The sequence below is a fragment of the Palaemon carinicauda genome, chromosome 7, assembly GCF_036898095.1.
Source record: "Palaemon carinicauda isolate YSFRI2023 chromosome 7, ASM3689809v2, whole genome shotgun sequence".
Lineage (NCBI taxonomy): Eukaryota > Metazoa > Arthropoda > Malacostraca > Decapoda > Palaemonidae > Palaemon > Palaemon carinicauda.
In genome coordinates this window covers 119,815,253-119,835,117 of record NC_090731.1, presented here as the reverse complement: position 1 = coordinate 119,835,117, position 19,865 = coordinate 119,815,253, and the positions used below count along the sequence as shown (strand labels likewise).

General features: G+C 41.1%; 1 protein-coding gene across 2 annotated transcripts in view; it reads right to left on the bottom strand.

Moving 5' to 3' along the window:
- The window catches only part of LOC137643997 (arylsulfatase B-like), a 636,333-nt gene that overhangs the window by 67,313 nt on the left and 549,155 nt on the right, over window positions 1-19,865 (bottom strand). For both annotated transcript variants that reach the window (XM_068376854.1, XM_068376853.1), the window contains exon 8: window positions 3,935-4,070. In XM_068376854.1, the coding sequence (XP_068232955.1) occupies window positions 3,935-4,070 (136 nt within the window). The remainder of the gene's footprint in view (window positions 1-3,934; window positions 4,071-19,865) is intronic.

Genomic DNA, 19,865 nt, shown 5'->3' with positions numbered 1-19,865 from the left:
AGTGGCCGGTATACCAGACTTGGCCGGCTCTTACTATAGTTTTCTGCCTACAGTATGTACTATACTGCAAAAATACTGGCTACTGTATAAGCTTATACTGTAGTTCTGCCGGCATGCTGCCGCCTAGGCTAGTATCTGGCGGCACTAGCCGACAGAGAGAGAGAAAGCATGGAGAGAAGGGCTACCTTATTACTATAGTCTAGCACAATAAATAAGGGTGTAGGTGCTACTGTCCCTACTGCCTTCTTCCAGAATGAGGGTTCAAATGGAAGGGGGGGGGGGTTAATCCTTCTAGCTTCCACCCAGCTACAGGATCTGTTGCCGACTACTCTGCCAGTTCCAGGGATGTCAATGGCAGTCCAAGAGAGGACTGAAGAACACTCAAAGACATCAGGGTCTCCCACAGGCAGCCGTCATGGCTGGCACAACCTTTCCCGGAGCCTTGCGTCCGTAGGGGGAAGGTCAGAGTGGCACTCAAGCCGCCATGTAGGAGCCCGGCCGGCACCACAACCCACTCGGCAAGCAGGGAGATTGTAGGACACCGGCCACATTGTGATGGCTAGGCTATCGCTAAAGGACAGAGAGGGGCAGAGAAAGGGTCTTTTGTATTGTGTTGGGAGAAGGCGGCACGATTACCGGCTACTTCTGGTCACAACTCAGAAACATCGTTTCAATATCGGCACCGTCTTGGGCGGCAGAAGAATATCGATTCTTCAGCCCAGGACCTTGCCGAAACAAGACTTTCTAGACCGCAAGGGAGAAGGTGGCGGCAGTGTTTCTACCACTCCGGATGCGGGATAGGGAAGCTAGGCTCCTATGTCTGCAACTGTAAGCCGGCAGGGGAGTGACTACTCCCCCGGCAGCCGAGTTGCCGGCATAAACACTGAATACTCCGAGTTACTGTCGTGGATCAAAGCCAGAATACTCACCGGTAAAGAGGGAAGACAGAAACACTAGCCTAGTCAGGCCGGAGTACACTACTCAATGGCAAGACCAAGATAGGGTTGTCGCCTAATGGCGACACTCAGAGAGAAGGAAGGGTTTACTGTTAAATCTCTAAAAGAGACGAGTATCGAATTATATAAATAATTCTAGGAGATATACTGTCTCCTGTTGAATTGATAAAACGATACACGAGGGTAAACGGGGATAATTTACGAAAGTATACTAAAGCGCATAGGCTAGGCTAGCCTAGTGCGGGTCGAGATCTCGGCTACGCTATATCACCGAGAGACTAACGTATACGATCGGTACATTTAAGGAAGAGGAAATATACGTGCATGATCTTATCTTCACTAGTATAATTTTGCCTAAATAGCTATAATTCATTAAAGCTAAATACCGGGAACTTCGTTCTACTGACTATATAAGGCATATATGGCGAATGACAGCGCCCAAAATGGCGCCTCCGGTTACCAGCCAAGCTCCGATAAACACATCTCAATTATGCTAATTCAACTGTGAGAAGGGAGCTAAAAATTATACGCAGGAAAGATTAAATACTCGACTTTCAAGAGGCAGAAGATGCTGGAGAATGCATGATAAATCCTCGTATTAGTGACAAAAAACACTGAGAGCAAGTGGGAGTACACTGTGAGCAATTCGCTACAAAATAAGGAATGGGTAGCCATATTGGACCGTGTAGTAGTACGGGAAGGGGATCCACTGGGTAACCTTGATGATGGCTCCCCTTCAATTTCGCCACTCTTCCCCCTCAGAGCGAAAACTCTATTCGGGGTGAAGATTGCCATGTGTCGTATCAAGAAATACGTCCCCTGATATTATGCGATATCCTTAAGAAAATTTTAAAGGATATTTGCGCCAGGAGTTAGAATTCTGGAGACCTATGGTCAATTCTCTGGGAGTATCACTGTAGCTAAATATCCATTAGAAAGCTGCCTAAAGGAACATTCCATCAGGATGACATGGCTTGAGCCCAAAAACAATGTTGTACAGTAATACAGAGAATACAGAAATCCACTTTTGATGGCATTTATCGACTATGAAAAAGCCTTTGATAGTGTGCACCAGCCAATTTTATGGAGAGTCCTGCATTATTATAGAATTCCTCTTAAATATGTGAATTTTATCAAGTCTGTTCTTGAGCATAGTAAGTGCAAAGTTAATGTTAATGGAGTCTCATCAAATGAATTGCCAGTGAACAGCACATTACTCAAAGAGAATGTGTTGTCACCTATGTTGTTTATCCTCCTCATTTATTTTATAATGCATATTACAGTCGGAGATGGTGGAGAAAGATTGGACTGGATTAGTGATAGGAATTTAGCAGACCTAGACTATGTTGATGATGTTGTCCTTGTTAGTAGAACACCACAGGATTTAGACATTTGGCTAAAGATAAATACAGTATAGGAAAGACGGAGATGATAAGAACGGAGTATGCAATGGAAGATGAAATATCATTCGAAGGATAAAGAATTAATGAGGTAGAATCATTTAAGTATTTGGGAACTATGTTCTCCAATACAGGATCTTTAGAATTAGAGTTTAGTGAAAGATTGAAAAAAGCAAATCAGACAATGGCTAGGCTAAGTAAAACTTGGATATCAAATTGCCTGAAATTAGATATAAAAATCAGACTATATACTGTATCAGTTTAGTGAGATCGGTGTTACTCTATGGACACGAGTCATGGTATGACAATGAAACACTTCAATAGAGTTCGTAGATTTGAGAAAAAAGCCCTCAGAAGGATATTGGGAGTTAAATGGCATGACAGGATTAGAAATGAAACTATAAGAGAGTTTACTCGAGAGCCATATGTGGATGAGATCATGATGAGGGGTAGATGGAGATGGTTTGGGCATGCTCTTCGCACTCTCCAAGAGATATTAGTTTGCCAGATGTTCAGCTGGGCTCCACAAGGCACTAGAAGAGTTGGAAGATCCAGGCTGAGGACTATGAAGCGCATAGTAGGAGATGATGAATGGAGAAGTATTGAATTAAAAGCTCAAGATAGAGATGACTGGCGAAATCTAACCAAGGCCCTTTGTGTCAATAGGCGTAAGAGGAGATGATAATGATGATGATGAGTGAACAGCATTCCTACATGCACTTGAATACAAATTAACGGCACCAGCCAGATACGTTTACAATACGCAAAGCCAGGAAAAATTTGAATTTCATTGTGATTCATTAGTTTATAATGAACTACTGAAATTGGACTTAAAATGCAGGCAAAATAAAGAAATCTTATTTAGACATGAGTCAATGAGAAACTGAGAAGTAAGGGGTAATATGTAGTATCACCGACTAGTTAGTTGCCATCAACAACTAGATGGTGTGGTGGTTCACAGAGAGGGAGGCTATTTTTATTGTAGACAACAACATAGGTTCAAGTAGATACAATATGATTATCAAGGGAGTTTCATGAAAACAATAGGACCTACTAGTGTAAGAAAAAACATCTGTGAAGTACCATATAACAGAAGAGATTGAATTGGGTTACCATTAACCACACAAAGTCGCCTTGGTGGGAAAAAGGCATGGCCTCTTGAAGGGAAGAAAATGGAAGATATTTAGCTTTTGGGGAAATGATGACCTTGTCAACTTTAAGAGACAAAGCAATATGAACATCAGTAAAGGTTCATAGGAATAACTAACCAAAGAAAATGTGATTTATATTCTTCTCTTCAATTCTTTGGTTCTTCATTTTCATTTGTTTGGTCACTCCTTTTTTAATCTTATTTCAAAGTTTCCTCTTTTGATATATATTTTCCCATTAACATGTATAGTATGCAATACAATAATGTTGTGTCCTCTTTTCAAACACTTTAATAACAGATGATCCATTTTTGTCTTCTGATCTGAGGAAAAAACTATTTTGAATAACAAAGAAAAAACTTCATTTAGTATCTATGCTACCATAACTTTCCACCATATACTTAATTCAGATGTTAGGACAAACACTAACCAGAAGCAGATATAAGAGTTGGTAACCAGTCAGTGATGTGGAACATCTCATGAGAGACACGTCCTGGGTTTACAAGTTTAGGAGACCATATAAAGCCTGCCCCTCGAACTCCTCCCTCCCACATTGATGCTTTAACCTGCAACATAAAAATGATCATAATTACACCTTAAAGTCAAACTTAGATGACACTGCAGCAACTTTAAACAAAAGAAAATAGTTCATCAGTTTAATCTTTATACTATCAAAAAAGCCATCTTACAAAGATGATGCATAATATTCCTAGATTTTCCAAAATATCAAGAAAAAAAAAAGAGGTTCTATTAAGTAACTACAGCAAGTAACATAAACAATGGAACTTTTGCAATAAAATAAGTGATGAAAAAGATATAATGGAGAAATGAAATAATATTTATGGTGATGAAGATCCAGAATCCTCAATAATAAAAAACCTCCCCAAGGTTAGGGATTACCTATCTTTCTGCTAAAACAAGACCTAATAAGTACCTACATAATCCCCCTTGGGTCACATTAAGGTTGAAAATAGACTTGCGCAGCCCCAAGAGCATGTCATAAAACTCATAAAAATATATCTTATATTCTATTTCTTGCTGGGTCTTTAGATTAGACAAATAGATATCTTTTTATGTTTACTCATTAAAGGTCTAGAGAGATTTGACCTTCTCCCTCTTGGACATATATCGATCAAACATATTCACCAATTAGGAGGCAATACACTGAATTACAATGCTAACTTTAACCAACATAGAAAACAATTACACACAACCCTAATACTTTGTGTCTTTCAGTGTATTGTTAGATACATCAATCTATTCATCATTATACAGTAATTACATTGATTAAAAATGTAAAATTCTAAGCGGTATTAAAGGCTATAATTAGCCTACAAAACAATTCACTAAAAGGTCAAGCTTTGAGGTAACAGTGGGGATGCTGACTAGATAACTGAATAGTCTGCATTAAAAGTTTTTAACACTATTTGTTCACTCATGATACCAGCATAAAACGTTTTCTTTCCTAGCATTAAAAATCATATTTGCTTTTCTAATAATACATCAATATTATACTGAAATTCTTAAGTGGTTTAGTTGAGAGCTCTAGTTTCATTGATAAACATTGAACTTATACTCCTCTATCATTAATCATTCTTAAAGGCCCTAAAAATAAATTTCCTGACACCTAACAGGATCCTATTCCTGGTTAGTTGCTTCTGTTACCCCCAAAAGACAAGGAAAGACTAAAGATACTGTATACAAGTAAATCAGGTACTGTACTTGATAAGGCAAAGAAAAAACTACTTATCTAATAGACCAATTCCATCTACAATGATACACAGCTGTTATGTTTCTGATTTATTAAAACATTTTAGCCTCTCTAAAATGAGAGGGGCACAGTGTTTACCTTTGAAGCATTGCATAGAAAACATTTTATGTCGGTCTAAAATTTTCATGTCTTTATGCTGATTTGTGGGTGCTCAGCCGATAAAAGCAAATGGCCTTTCTCTCTTGAAACAGAGGAACTTATATTGCTCCAACAAGACTGCTTCTAAAGACCAGTATCTGAATATTTTCTTAATCAATATCCCTAAGGACTGAGATTACCCTATGAGGGTGCTTCTCCACTTCCAAATAAGTTTTCCACTTTAAGAAGGCATTTAATTATGTAATAATAGCATGATACTCACAATATAACAATGAATAAGAAATAACAAGGTTTACTTCATTACACTAAATAGTACTTCCTAAAGTTTAGTATTATTATATCTTCAATCACACAAGATAAGTGCTTCCATCCCATATCATAAAAATTATACATTGAATGCATTTCTCATTTCATCCTTCTCATGGCTGCAGTAGACTTCCTACTGGCTACTGGTTTAGAAACAATCCGAGATTCACCCTGGTTGATAAATCGTCTGAAATGGAACAATCTTTAAATTTTACTTCATATCCAGGACTAAAAAAACAATCAGTGAACAAAGGATCAGACTTGCTGTATATCAAATGAAACATATATCCGGTACTTTACATTCGCTTGTGTAGATTTTAGAAGTGTTTTATAGCAAAGTTGGTAGTGTCTTCATTTGGGCAGATAAAATTAACCAAATGATATTATGGTGCACACTTCTAACATCTATAAAATACACTCTACAATAATATCTTGGGAAATTACCAAAAGACAGAATTTAAAGTGGTTGAACACCCCACTAAATCTAAAACTAACTAAAAAAGCAGTAGTCAATTTTCTGTAAATTGTATTCTTAATAAATCAGATATAAAAATGGAGTTGTGAGCCTAAAAGAGATATAATACAATCAAAATCTTATAAAATATATAAATCAGTTGGGACCATTACAGATTTTCCTTGAGCACTTGCATTCAGCATTATAAAATAATATAAAAATTTCCTTAGCTGTATAAACTTGATTCCTTTTAAATAGGGAATGTCTTCAGCGGAGCTGGAATGGTCGTTGAATTCACCAACGAGGTAGTTAACAACAGCTGGTGAGTGTGGGTGAATAACCCTGGCCCCTCTGTCAAAGGCTCTTCATTTACAACTTCTGGCTCAGGAATGAGAGGGGAGGTTAAGGTGGAAAGCTAGTATTGCTAGGAAAAATCCAAATTACTTTTGAAATTTGTTATTTGTTCCTCAGTGTATACAAACCTTGCTTCATTTAAAATAGGGGGACTGGTTGGTTCTTTATCTTCCCTGGCATATACCAGAACATTCCAGAAACCTCTAATCAGCCCATTATACGGATCAGTAGGCTGATGCCCAATACATTACTTGTTTTGTATGTGGTATTAGGTCAGTGAGTGAATCTTTTTCTCTCAAAGGGGAATTGCAATTTGAACTTAAATACCTGATGCATGATGATCAATGGCTTTGGAATTTATTCCCCCATCTTCCCCATCATTAAGGGAGGATGGGGGAGAACTGCTATTTACATATCTAATCTAATAAAAATGGTACTTACCACCATAAATGTCAGATCCAGAGTGAAATGGTACAACTGCTTCATCACAAAGGGAGAGGAAGAAAATGGGAAGCAGAAGACTCACCACTTTATCTATCATTCTAGGCTTAAATGAAACACTAGACAAGATTCTTGCTGTCCTATGTGAAAGCTGGACTGGCTACGAATCTATCTGAGCAGTCACCACAAGGCCAGGAGCAAAAGTGTCAAAGGACTTGTGGGTATACTGTAATCCCTTGATAAAAAGAGGTGAAAGTTGTTTGGCACTTCCAAACTCCTGCCTTCATCACTTGGCTGACTACAAGATTCTTTTGTTAGGCCAAGGTGAGACAAATACCTCTGAATTTGTGAGTTCTCGCCTGTGCTGGTAATTAGACCCCACTCTTCAGTTGAGATGTATAATCGTTTGATCGTCTCACAAAGCCAGAAAGATACTTCGTTCCTTAACATCTGTTTCTTGGCACTGCAGAACCATCACCGGACATAAGAGCATCTCCATTTAATTATCACCCAACACTTCATATAACAAGAAAATGAAGATAGTCTTGAAACTGGGGTCGTTGGTTGATGGAGTCTGTGTTTAGCCACGAAATTTGGGGACAAAACTAAATTAGACATCTTTCCAACCTTCAGTATGGGTTATTACAAAAGAGAGTCAATACAATTTGCCTACTGTTTTTGCCTATACTAAAGCTAGCAAAAAGACAGTCTTGAGAGTTTGATCTCTGCCTGATGGCCTTCTCAAAGGCTCATTAGGGATAATCATAAGAAACTTGAGAACAAGGGTCATATTCAACTCTGGGGTCTAGAGGTCCCAGGACGAGAAAGACAGCTCAAATCTACAGTATTCACAAGGAGCAGAGGTCTATGCCTTTCAAACAAAAGACCGTACTCAAGGGTGACCAGCAACCTTTCACAGCTGCAACTGAGAGGTGCTTCTCAGCGAAGATAGATGAGGGATGTCTATGACCTGCGCTAGAAAATCTCTGACCGGAAAAGTACCCCTTCTATGACACCAATTGAATAAGATGTCCCACTTTCCCTATTACACAGCTGCACACGGCCATTGATGATACCCAGACATACACTGTGCAGTGCTCACAAAAAAAAACTTTTGCTCATAAGAGATGATGAATGGTCTCCAACTACTGTATGAAGTGAATTTTCAAGATTTTATCACTTATAAAGAAAAGTGATATACCTTTCAAGATTTTACATTTTTTTCAAGATGGCTACCAGCTTGTTCATTTTTCATTTCGAAAGATTTGCACCACTGTTCAAAAACATGCCACTGGTCCTTCAGCTACTGCTAATCACATTCGCAGCAGCAGAGTGATGTGCTTGGGAGTGCTAACTATAAACATATGCATCTTCCTTGCAGCCTTTCTTACAGGAACACTTTGTCAGTTCCCGACAGCTCACTGTATTAGGGGATAGTGTCATCCAACATACCTGCCACGTTCCTCCTTTCTGCATCCGCCCCCATTTAGCAAGACTGCTCGTATCTGGATTAGAAATGGTTGCCTGGCCCCTGATGATCTCAGCCTGATAGGGTGCAAACTTTATATACTTTCTAAGGGCTGCCTGTGTTAGTGGAATTGAGTTGTATGGCCTCTGCTTGCAGGCAAACAGATCTAGTCTTGCTAAGATGAAGCAAGACGCTCACCAGCCTCTGCAGGTCAAGATCATGAATCAATGTTGGATGCTGGCTGAGATTAGAGAATATTTCAGAAACATCATCAAATATGTTCCAAGTCTGCCATGCAGAATTCTTCCCTTTCCCATGGAGGGCAGACATGACGTCACATCAAGTGAATGCATGAAAGTATGAGATTCTTCTAGCCTTCTTAAACCCTATTGCAGAAACTAACTCATGGACTGGAATCCATTGAATCTTGGCTCCTTGGCCAAAGGCAATCCACAATTTCTCAAGACCTATTTCTTGTAAGGATGGTAACAAAGATATTGCTATGACTAGCACATCCTTGTCATTGACCTTAATGATGATAACTTTTCCCCATCAGTCATTGCATCACAGGTGTATACAAATATATGAGAGCCAGCTTCTTCATGATAACATGGGGAAACTAGCTGTGCTGAGATTTCTAGAATCCTGATGTATGATATGCTGAGCCCATCTTCATGGAGCATTTCAATGATTTGTCTCTTCCTTGTCTTGTCAAACACACACAGGCCCATGTAGACAACTAAAGGTGTTTCAGGGTCCTAGGAATGCCTGTGGACATCCATTTCTTACTTGTATTATGCAAAACAGATTTAATGCAGGAGATTTATTATAGAAAAGTCAGATTTCAATGCTCCATGCTGGATTTAGAACTTGATGTCTGCACCATTTTCAATCATGCATATAAACTGCAGCAGTGATGGTGGTACAGCCCATTGTAGCTCTGTCGTGAAAGGTACTGCTGAAATTTATATGTGGTAGCATAGTGGAAATATCCCTGCCTAGCAATTTTGTTGAACAGGTTTTGAAACCTGCACAAGCTTGATAGTTTCTTGCACTGTTTGCAACCTCACCATCCTTGTAAACTATGGATGGGGGTTATGGGAAAGCCTATAGGCCTACCTACTGAGTCATCAGCAATTATTACCTGGCTCTCATGGTCTTAGCTTGGGTGGAGAGGGGCTTAGACACTGATCATATGTATAGGTGGTAGGTGGCCACCTGTTGAGATACTACTGCTAAAGAGTAACTGGGTACTTTGACTGGCCAGACAGTACTACATTGGATCCTTCTCTCTGGTTATGGCTCATTTTTTCTTTGCCTACACATACACTGAATAGTCTGGCCTATTCTTTACATATTCTGCTCAGTCCTTATACACCTGACAATGGTGAGATTACCAAACAATTCTTCTTCGCTCAAGAAGTTAACTACTGCACTATAATTGTTCAGTGGCTACTCTCCTCTTGGTAAGGGTAGAAGAGACTTTAGCTATGGTAAGCAGCTCTTCTAGGAGAAAAAGTCCAAAATCAAACCACTGTTCTCTAGTCTTGGGTAGTGCTATAGCCTTTGTACCATGGTCTTCCACTGTCTTGGGGTAGAGTTCTCTTGCTTGAACGTACACTCCGGCACACTATTTCAAGTTATTTCTTTTCCTTTTGTTTTTTAAAGGTTTTACAGTTTACATATCAAAGATTTATTTCAATGTTGTTACTGTTCTTGAAATATTTTATTCTAATTATTAATTACTTCTCTTATACTGTATTTTAGTTATTTCCTTATTTCCTTTCCTTACTGGGTTATTTTCTCTATTGGAACCCCTTGGCTTACAGTATCTTGCTTTTCCAACTACGTTTGTAGCTTAGCAAGTAATAATAATGATGAAAAATAATATTATATGGTCAACCTCTAAGGCATTGTCACTGTCCCTTGCCTTTGCTATCCATGACTTACCTTTAAAACCTTCAAATTTCTATGATGGTACATGTCTCATTATTTCAGCAGCTTATGCTGGATGGCTCACTTAACCATACTTGAATGCATGTGAGATGACTCAGCCTACATAATTTTCAAAAGCCAGCAGACATCCCGCGCTTTGCGAAGAGCTTGCATCTTGGGAATGTTAAAAACTGACTGGCCATTGATTCGAACAGAATGAACATCAGCAATTTAACGCCAAGCTCTACACTAGCTGAAAGCTTCACAACATGGTTCTCTGCCTAGACATGACATCAGTTTCGTCAATTTACAAATAGGGATGGAACCCATTCATTATTGCTTCTTGGCATAAGTTATTGTGGTAATGTTGTCACTCATCACAACTATGAAGTGCCTCATCATACCCTCTTGGAATTCTTGCAGTGCTAGAAATGCTATATACATTTCCAGAACCTTGATGTGCAGACTTTTTCTTCTGCTGACCACAAACTCGATTTGATCAGGATGTCAAGGTGTGAGCCCCAACCACTCCTTGAATGCATTTGAGAACAGTTGCATGTCTGTAGTTAGGGTGTTGAGTGGGACTCCAATAGTGAGGTTTTCTTCATCCAGCCAACAATTAAGATCAGACCATACATCCTGTCAGCATAGATCAGGGATCCTTGGAGGTTGAAAATTGGGGGATCCCTGGAGGTTGAAAAGTGATCCTTCAAGGAATCTCTGATGGAAAATCCCAAAGAAAATAATCTTATCCAACAAGGAAAGGTAGACAAGAAGACTTTGCTAACAAATAGCTGAAATCACTGTCTTAGAATGGAACAGTTGCACTATCTCTCTGAGCTGGCCGATGCCATTGCCTGACGGTAGGACTTTCGCTGCTGCCATCTCTATCAGCATGCCCAAATACTTCAACCTCTGCTTGAGTGTGAGATTTGACTTTCCCAAATTTATCAAAATCCCCCATCTCCCAACAAAAGACACACACACGATCTTGATTCTGTACCAACTGCCTCTTGGAGGAGGTCAAAACCAACCAATCATCAGGATACACCAAGAGACGCATCCTGTGCGAATAAGCCCAGCAAACACCAGTTTGAAAATTCAAGTGAACACATGGCGAATACAGTGTCGTGCATAGTCTGAAACCTATGGTCCTGTTCTGAGACATATCTCTATTGAGAAAGAAGAGGAATTGCTTCTGGGAGAATTGATGGATGGATACTTGGGATAGTTTCCCAGGATCCCGGGATCTCGTTGCTTTATTGTCCGGGAAAATTACCAAGACTTTATTTTTCTTCCCAATAAATACAGGCTTCTTTTAAAATATTCTATGTGCAAATTAAAGGAAAATATGTCTCCAATAATTAGCAGCAAAACTACTTATTTGCCTTTAGGACGAAAACAGTGACAAAAGGTCTGCTTTATCCGAATGAGGAGTGTCTCAGTCAAGAGAGAGCAGTTAAGAAAAAGAAACAGTGCATCTCTAAAATGGCGCAAACATGCAAGGCAATTAGAATAAACATTGTAGGTAGTAGGTTGGCCAGGGCACCAGCCACCCGTTGAGATACTACCGCTGGAGTTATGGGGTTCTTTGACTGGCAAGACAGTATTACATTGGATCCTTCTATCTGGTTATGGTTCATTTTCCCTTTGCTTACGCATACACCGAATAGGCTGACCTATTCTTTACATATTCTCCACTGTCCTCATACACCTGATAACACTGAGATTACCAAACAATTCTTCTTACTACACTGTAATTGTTCAGTGGCCACTTTCCTCTTTGTAAGGGTAGAAGAGACTCTTTAGCTATGGTAAACAGCTCTTCTAGGAGAAGGACACTCCAAAATCAAATCTTTGTTCTCTAATCTTGGGTAATGCCATAACCTCTGTACCATGGTCTTCTACTATCTTGGGTTAGAGTTCTCTTGCTTGAGGGTACACTTGGGCGTGCTGTTCTGTCTTGTTTCTCTTCCTCTTGTTTTCTTAAAGTTTTTTTGTAGTTTATATAGGAGATATTTATTTTGTTGTTATTGCTCTTCTTGAAACACTTCATTTTTCTCTGTTTCATTTCCTCACTAGGCTATTTTCCCTGTTGGAGCCCCTAGGTTTATAGCATCCTACTTTTCCAACTATTTTCCCCGTTGGAGCCAGTAGGCTTATGGCATCCTGCTTTTCCAACTATTTTCCCTCTTGGAGCCCCTAGGCTTATAGCATCATGCTTTTCCAACTAGGGTTGTAGCTTAGCACATCCTCCTCCTCCTAATAATAATAATAAAAATAATAATAATAATAATAATAATAATAATAATAATAATAATAATAAATAAATAATAAACAATAATAAATGATAATAATAATAATAAAACCAATTACAATAATAATAATAATAATAATAATAATAATAATAATAATAATAATAATAATAATAATAACAACAACAATAATAATAATAATAAAAGGGTTTTGAAATTTTTGAAGCAACTGGAGAAAAGACAGTGAACATAACCAAGATAACAGCTACATTAGCATCTATGCCATCTACATCTGTCAAAACAGAAAGAGCTTTTCTCAGCTGTAGGACTGGTAGGACTGGTTTATTACGAGACTAACAATTGAACTCGTCTAAATGATAAAAGTGATCATTGTTTGAGTTTTCTATGTACATATTTTAAGTAAAAATAGTTTGTACAGTACTTTGTAGTAACAGCTAAAAGCAAATTTATTATTTTCTTACTAATGTTATTTTATCAAAAGAGCAATATATGAATGTATAATTTTCTTGATTTTTTATATAACTGCCATACAGGCAAGTTTCACGCTAGTTTATGCTTTTCAGAGGTGTTTGAAGACAGACAGTCATTTTAATTTAAGACTTGTTATTTATGATAATATTAATCCTTTTTTCTTTCACCAGGTTTACATTAAAAAATCATGTGATCATATACAGTGGTTGCAGTCCTTTTTATTTAAGACTTTGGTTATTCACAATGAACATGATCATTTTACTTTCACCAGGTTTATATTACAAAAGCATGTGATAGTATAAAAGATATTTTCATATAATTTGTAAAAAGATTTGCCAGTTTATCTTATTTCAGGAGAAACAACTCTGCATAAAATTATGTTTAATCAGTCTTAATTTTCTGATTGTTAATTTCATTGAATGCTTCTTTATTTTTGCATTATATATCATCTGCTATGAGTCTTTTGCAATATTTCATTCATTAAATACAAAACTATTTTTTTAAAATCCAGGGATTTCTTGGGATTTTCCCTGGATCCCAGAAAAATACTAACCTTTTCCCAAAACCCCAGGATTAGAAAAAGTGTCTCAAATGATAATTCATAATGGGAACATGAATTAAGTGTCCTTCAGATCTACTGATAACAATTTAGTTCTCCTCTCTGCTGAACAAACTAATTCAGAGGAGATTGCTTAATGGCCACTCTAGCTCCAGTAAACTTGACCCTGAAGAGTTGACAGTAAAAGCCCCCCAAGGAACTGTCTCTAATGACTTTGAGAGTGTTCTTCTCCAACTTCCCTTCTATCTCTACAAACAAGGCCGATGCTTTCTGTGATATCAAAGAAAGGTAAAAAATACTATGTCTACAACAGGGGGGCCAGCAGCACTCCTGAAAAGTAGCATGTACTTTAGTCATCCCAAAGGATACTTACTCCCCAAAGCTCAGCTCCATGTTGCTGCCAAGTTGCCCAATGGTATGACCGTCACTCCTCTACTCATGGCAGGAAGGGAGAAGGAACTTCAACAAATACTCTTCCTCCCCTCTTCTCTCTTCCTCTCCTCCTCCTTTCTCAACTTCTCCCGCTGCCCCTCTTCTTGCTGGATCAGCTTGATGGAAGTGAATTTTAGAAACCATAGGACTGATGATTCTCCAAATCCAAAGCAAAACTTGCAATATTTAACTAAGGCAGCTCCAGAAAAGGTCTCATTCTTTAAGGAGCATAAAAGTATTGGTCAATAACCGAGGACACATAGCTTGCATTCACCACAGCTGGTTCATTGCACTCAAGAATGATTGTAAGAACCTCCTAAAAAAACACTTTAATACTGTGTTCACCTACTCTGCCCATACTGGGTCAAGGTCCAGTGCCCTCAGTATCAGTGAATCCTGAGCTCTCTTGTCCCTTGCAAGGGCTGAGAGCTCAGCAACAATATAATCAGGGGTTAATGACAGACAGGGCTGAGACTACTTGCAGTCAACATCGAGAGACTGATCTTTGGCCTTGATCTGAGCAGAGACAGAAGCTGTAGCTCACACTTTTCCCTTTGTTGATCTTGGTCAGAGACTGGGCATGGCCTGTCACATAACGATCCAAGTTCACATGCTGTTCGCCAGCACTTTTATGAATTCCTCTAACTATCCCATCTTCTTTATCCGTAGCAAGGAAGATACAGGAACAGCAGGAGGGGTAAGGGAGGGCAGCCAAGCTACTTCAACACTTGGCTGATGGAAAGAATGCATGGGGTTCCAAGGGGTCTTGCATCTCTGACTGGCATGACTACGGAGTAGACAAACTGAACCCCCAGAGTAGAACAGGACTGTTAGCTTGGCTCGGGTCCTGGCTTACATGGAGCAGGGTACCAGGTGCCTATCCACCCCTCTCTGAGGGCTAATAGTCTCATGAACCTTCTTACGATCAGCCTTTCTAGACTGCTATTACTTCTTCATAAGCGAAGTATCGGAATCAGATGGAGAGGAGGAGGAGGAGGAGGAGGAGGAGGAGGAGGAGGAGGAGGAGGAGGAGGAGGAGGAGGAGGACACTTCTTTCTTCGCCTTACAAAACTTCCTCACAGGCTCTACGAGCAAAGGAGTCGAGGTCTGACAGACCATCAACAAGAAAATTCCCATGGTAGGAGGAATCAAAAGGGTTCCTCAGACAAGAAACAACACTGCAGGTCAGTGTCATTGGGGAAAGGGCAGGCACTATCAATGGCATTGGGTGCACATAAATGACAAATTTGGAAGTAATTTGTATTTTTCCTAACGATACAAACCTGCAGCTATTTATAGGGGTATTATTTTTGGCGAAGCTGATAGACAAGCCATTAGACTTTTAGCGAGGGTTAACCACCCACTGGCTAGGTAGCGGGGGTTGGTAGTAATAACCCCTCTCACTCACACACCTGGGCTGTGAACCTCCCTTTGCTTGGAGGTAGGGCTTCAATGGGGACTGGTGCTGACAGGCCAATCTGTATGAATAGCTACTGGTTTGTATCGTTAGGAAAAATACAAATTACCTCCAAATTTGTCATTCGTTTCCTAACTGAAATACAAACCAACACAATTTATAGGGGTTGACTCATTCATTAGGAGGGTGGAAGTCTCTGGCAATTTGGCTTTGACCCGGGGATTCCGCTCTATGTGTGCTAGCACATAGTAGGTACAAACACTAACCTTGCTAAAACTTTGCTATGCATGGTCGGTCGCTTACATAAGGTGTGTTTGTGATAATACAATGTAACTGTCAAGGTAAGAGTTTATCCGAGTCATGAGAATTGTCCGAAGTCACCAAGGCATGCCCAATAACCCCCTCGATAGGGTATGAGGACATAACAGTATTGATACAATACCAGATTACACAAGGAAACAATAGTTTACCTGCTGTTGGTTGAGGTCAGCTTAACAGATTGATTGATTGATTTAAGGTTTTCAGGCATCCTGACATGCAGCTTAACAGAAGATCCTGGATGCTGATTACCCCAAGGATGAAGAAAAGAACCAACCAGTCCATTCACTAAGACTAAAACTGGGTAACCAATGCCCTCAACCTCCTGCTACTTGTCCTTCAAGGAGCTTGAGGTGTTAAACCAGTTGTTGTATAGCCACCACAGGACCGATAGAGAACGTATTGAGCCTCCTGTGGGTTACGTCTCGCAAGTAGTGGGTGGTGAAGGTTGCTTGATGCTTCCACATGCCCGCTTGTAGAACCTATGCCACAGAAAAGTTTCGTTTGAACGCCCGGGACATAGCAATGCCCCTGATGTTGTTTGCTCTGGTCAACGTGTCGGAGGAAGACCTGGATTCAATGCAAGGTCAATGACCTTGCGAATCCAGGAAGAGATGGTGCTCTTCGTGATATTCCTCTTGACCTTCCCTGTGCTGATGAAGTGTGTAGACACTCGGGGCAAGCTCTAGTAGTTTCCTTGAGGAAAAGCCTCTAGTTTCTCTTTGGCATAGTAACCATTCAGCTGGATCATTGGTGAAGCTGCGAAGGACTCCCAGACCGAAGAGTTCATATTCTGCGATCTAAGCTGCCAGAAACGAGGTAGAGCAATACTTGGCCCATTGTTGTGAATGAAAGACGTTAAGGGTTCCCATGGTTCACCGATTCTTTTGGCCGTAGCCAACTTGAGCGGGAGACCTGTCATCATGGTCAGAAGACCTTTGCTGCTTGGAGTCCTGGAAAAAGGTCTACTTTCCGACTAAGGGTCTGTAGGATCGAAACTCCATAAGACACAATGCAGACATGGAAGAAAGGTTAATTTCTTCCGGCCTGAAGGCGAGGCTCAAGGACTAGCAATGGCCTGGTGAGACCAAGAGAAGCTTTCCTCCCAAAGGTAACAGAGGAACACCCCTAATGCTGGCATAGTGGTATTGAGGGGAAGGATACCCTTTCTGTGATAACTTACAGTCCACTTAGCCTGGAGGGGCCAAAGCCGAATATCTATCCAGGTATCCAGACATTCTCTTTGCAACCTGTTGTGGGAGAGACTCCTTAAGAGAGGAGGAGATGGAAAGTCTCCAGGCATGGTCACAGCGAAAATACTGATTTGTGAAAGATTTTCACATGTGGCTGTTAGAGTCGAAAGGGGGGGGGGATACCTCTTGCCTGCATTAGACAGCACTGAATTAAACCTTCTAATGAGAGAGTGAGGGGGTGGTAAAACCATGGGGTTGTGCCTCCCAATGCAGGGGGAGGAACAGATTCAAGGGATCTGCCTCCTTCTGCAGTAGGAACGAAGTGAAGGTGAAGAACGTACGTTTAAGAAGGATGAATGTACGGGAACGTACTGGATTCGATGAAAAAAATCTGGCAACATGACTGCGGGTTCTTTGAAGTTAGCAGGTGATTAAAACTTTGGGAACCAACGAAACCCTGTTTGTGTCGATAGAGAGTGCTGGATTAGGTTCCCAGAAGGAAGTCGTCTTTAAACTCCTTCAACTCTACGTGGGAGGGCTACCAAAGTATTGTAAGACCAACAGAGAGGCGAGAAGACGATCTATGTTCTCTAGATGAGAGCGCTCTCCAAAGAGAGACTCGGGAGCAGCTCCTTCAACTCTACGTGGGAGGGTTACCGAAGTAGCATAAGCCCAAAAGAGAGGAGAGAAGACGATCTTGAGCTGGCTTAGTGATGGACACAAACTGGCGAACAGTGAACGGCATATAAGTGAACGTCAAGTTGACAACGGAGAGCTGCTGTATGGCAAGACAGCGAACGACGAGTCGTCGAACGCCAATCAGTGATTGATGAGATTGGTAAGAAGCTGGAAATTGTCTAGCCAATGAATCGGCGATTGGCGAACTGGCGAACAGCAAGCTGGTGAATCGGCAAATTAGCAATGCGCGAGCAGGATCGACAATCGGCATTGCAATCGTTGGGCTTGTAATCGGCGAGCTGGCAAGGTAGGCTGGCAATCGACGAGCTGACGATTGGAGAGCTGCAAAATAGGTGAGCTGGCGGAGATCTGAGACGATGCTCGGTGAGCTGGCGATCGACAATCAGTGAGCTGAGGAACAGCAGTATGGTTTGATGATTGGTGAGTTTCCGATCAGCTAGCTAGCAATTAGCGATTGGCGATCAGTGATTGTAAGGCTGGCAAGCTGGAGATCAACGAGCAAAGAAAGACGAACAGGCAATTGGCGAGTTGGCAATCGGTAAATGACGAGTTGGCAATCAGTGAGAAGCCAGTAAGCAGGTCGGGAATCCAGAGGTTCGATGAGCGAATGCGAGTTACGAACAGCAATTCAATGGCGAAAGGTCGGAGAGGAGCACTGGACACGTGAACGCCCCAAGGCTGGCGAATGGCAAGTCCGACGTGAGAGGAGAGTCTGGTGAGACAGGCGAGAGTAGGAAACCAGCGGGTGAAGGGCAAGACTGATGAGACTTGTCAGGCTGACGATATCTTGGCGAAGGCAAAAGCTGAGAAGTGGGTGAAAGGCGAGGTTCTCGATGATCCTCCGGAGGAGATCACTCGGCAGATGTCGACAACGAGATAAACAGATGTCTCTTTGCCAAAGGCGAAAGACCGTGACTGCAGACCATGAACACAGCGAGATCGCCGAAGACGATTACGATCCTCAGCAGGGAAGACTCCTCAGCAGGGAAGACTGCTCAGCATGAAGATCTCTGGGAGGTCTCCGAAGAGGTGTCTCTATGGGTGGTCTTTCTCGCAAATGAGAGAGGTGATCATCCGCCAGAGAGACTTGCCTCGGACTTTGCTCCACCCAAAATGGAAAAGTTGGTTCAAGAAAGGGGAGAGCGTAGTCTTTGGCAAAGAAACTGTAACAGCGGATGAGATGAAGCTGTCAGCAATTCTCCCCACAGGTGGAAATGTTGCTAGACAGAGATGATGAGGGGAAGTTTTCTCTCGGAAGGGAGGACAGCTCAACACCTGGGGAGGATAACTCTCTCTCAGAAGGGAAAATAGTCCAATCCCTGGAGATTGACCTCCTGGCAGTGCTCTTTGTTTCCCTTCAACAAACAAGTTGAAAGTCTGCATTTGGCGGTACCTGACAAAATGTAGTGGGAGCTAGTTCCTCAAAGTCAGCGTGCTGATCAGGAACTGCCACAGGCGCAGGAGGACTGGAAAGTGACGGAGCAGGAGAACGGGAAAGTGACGGCGCAGGGACACCAGATTCCACAGGAATGACCGGCACTGCTCTTCTATGTCGGCTGTCTTAGCCTAACGAAGAAGTAAGGTACTGTTACCGAGAAAAAGAAAAAGATGCAAGAAAAACTCCTTCAGGAGGACTACCTAATTCAGGGGCGGGAAAGGTGTCCCTCGAGAGAACAGACTCACATTAAAGACTGCACACTCCCTTCACCGGCTGACATCGACGAGAGAAGAGAGCGGCAGTATAAAAACTGTAACAAAACAAGTGTTACTATAATTAACTCAGCAGATAAAACAAACTACTCAGGAGAACCCCTCAACTCTCTGGCGGGAAGGGGCCCTAAGAAGGAGCAGAGAAGCTAAGGTCATGCACACCCTCCATCGGCAAGAATGGCTGTAGAACCATCGTTCCATGAAGGAGAGCAGTGTCGAAGCTGAAAGTTAAATTATAAACAGTTATTTCAACTTAATTGATGAAGAAAACCATTCAGGAGCACAACCTAACCCATGAACGGAAAAGATGTTCCCCTGCAGAGGATCTACTGGCTGCCCACATAACGAGAGATAGCAGCGTTGTCAGCAAGAACGTGTAAGACCGATGTGAAGCTCTGTGAAGGTCGCAGGCAGTTTCCTTCAAAAAGTTGTAAGGGGAGCGCGACGTTAACATCCGA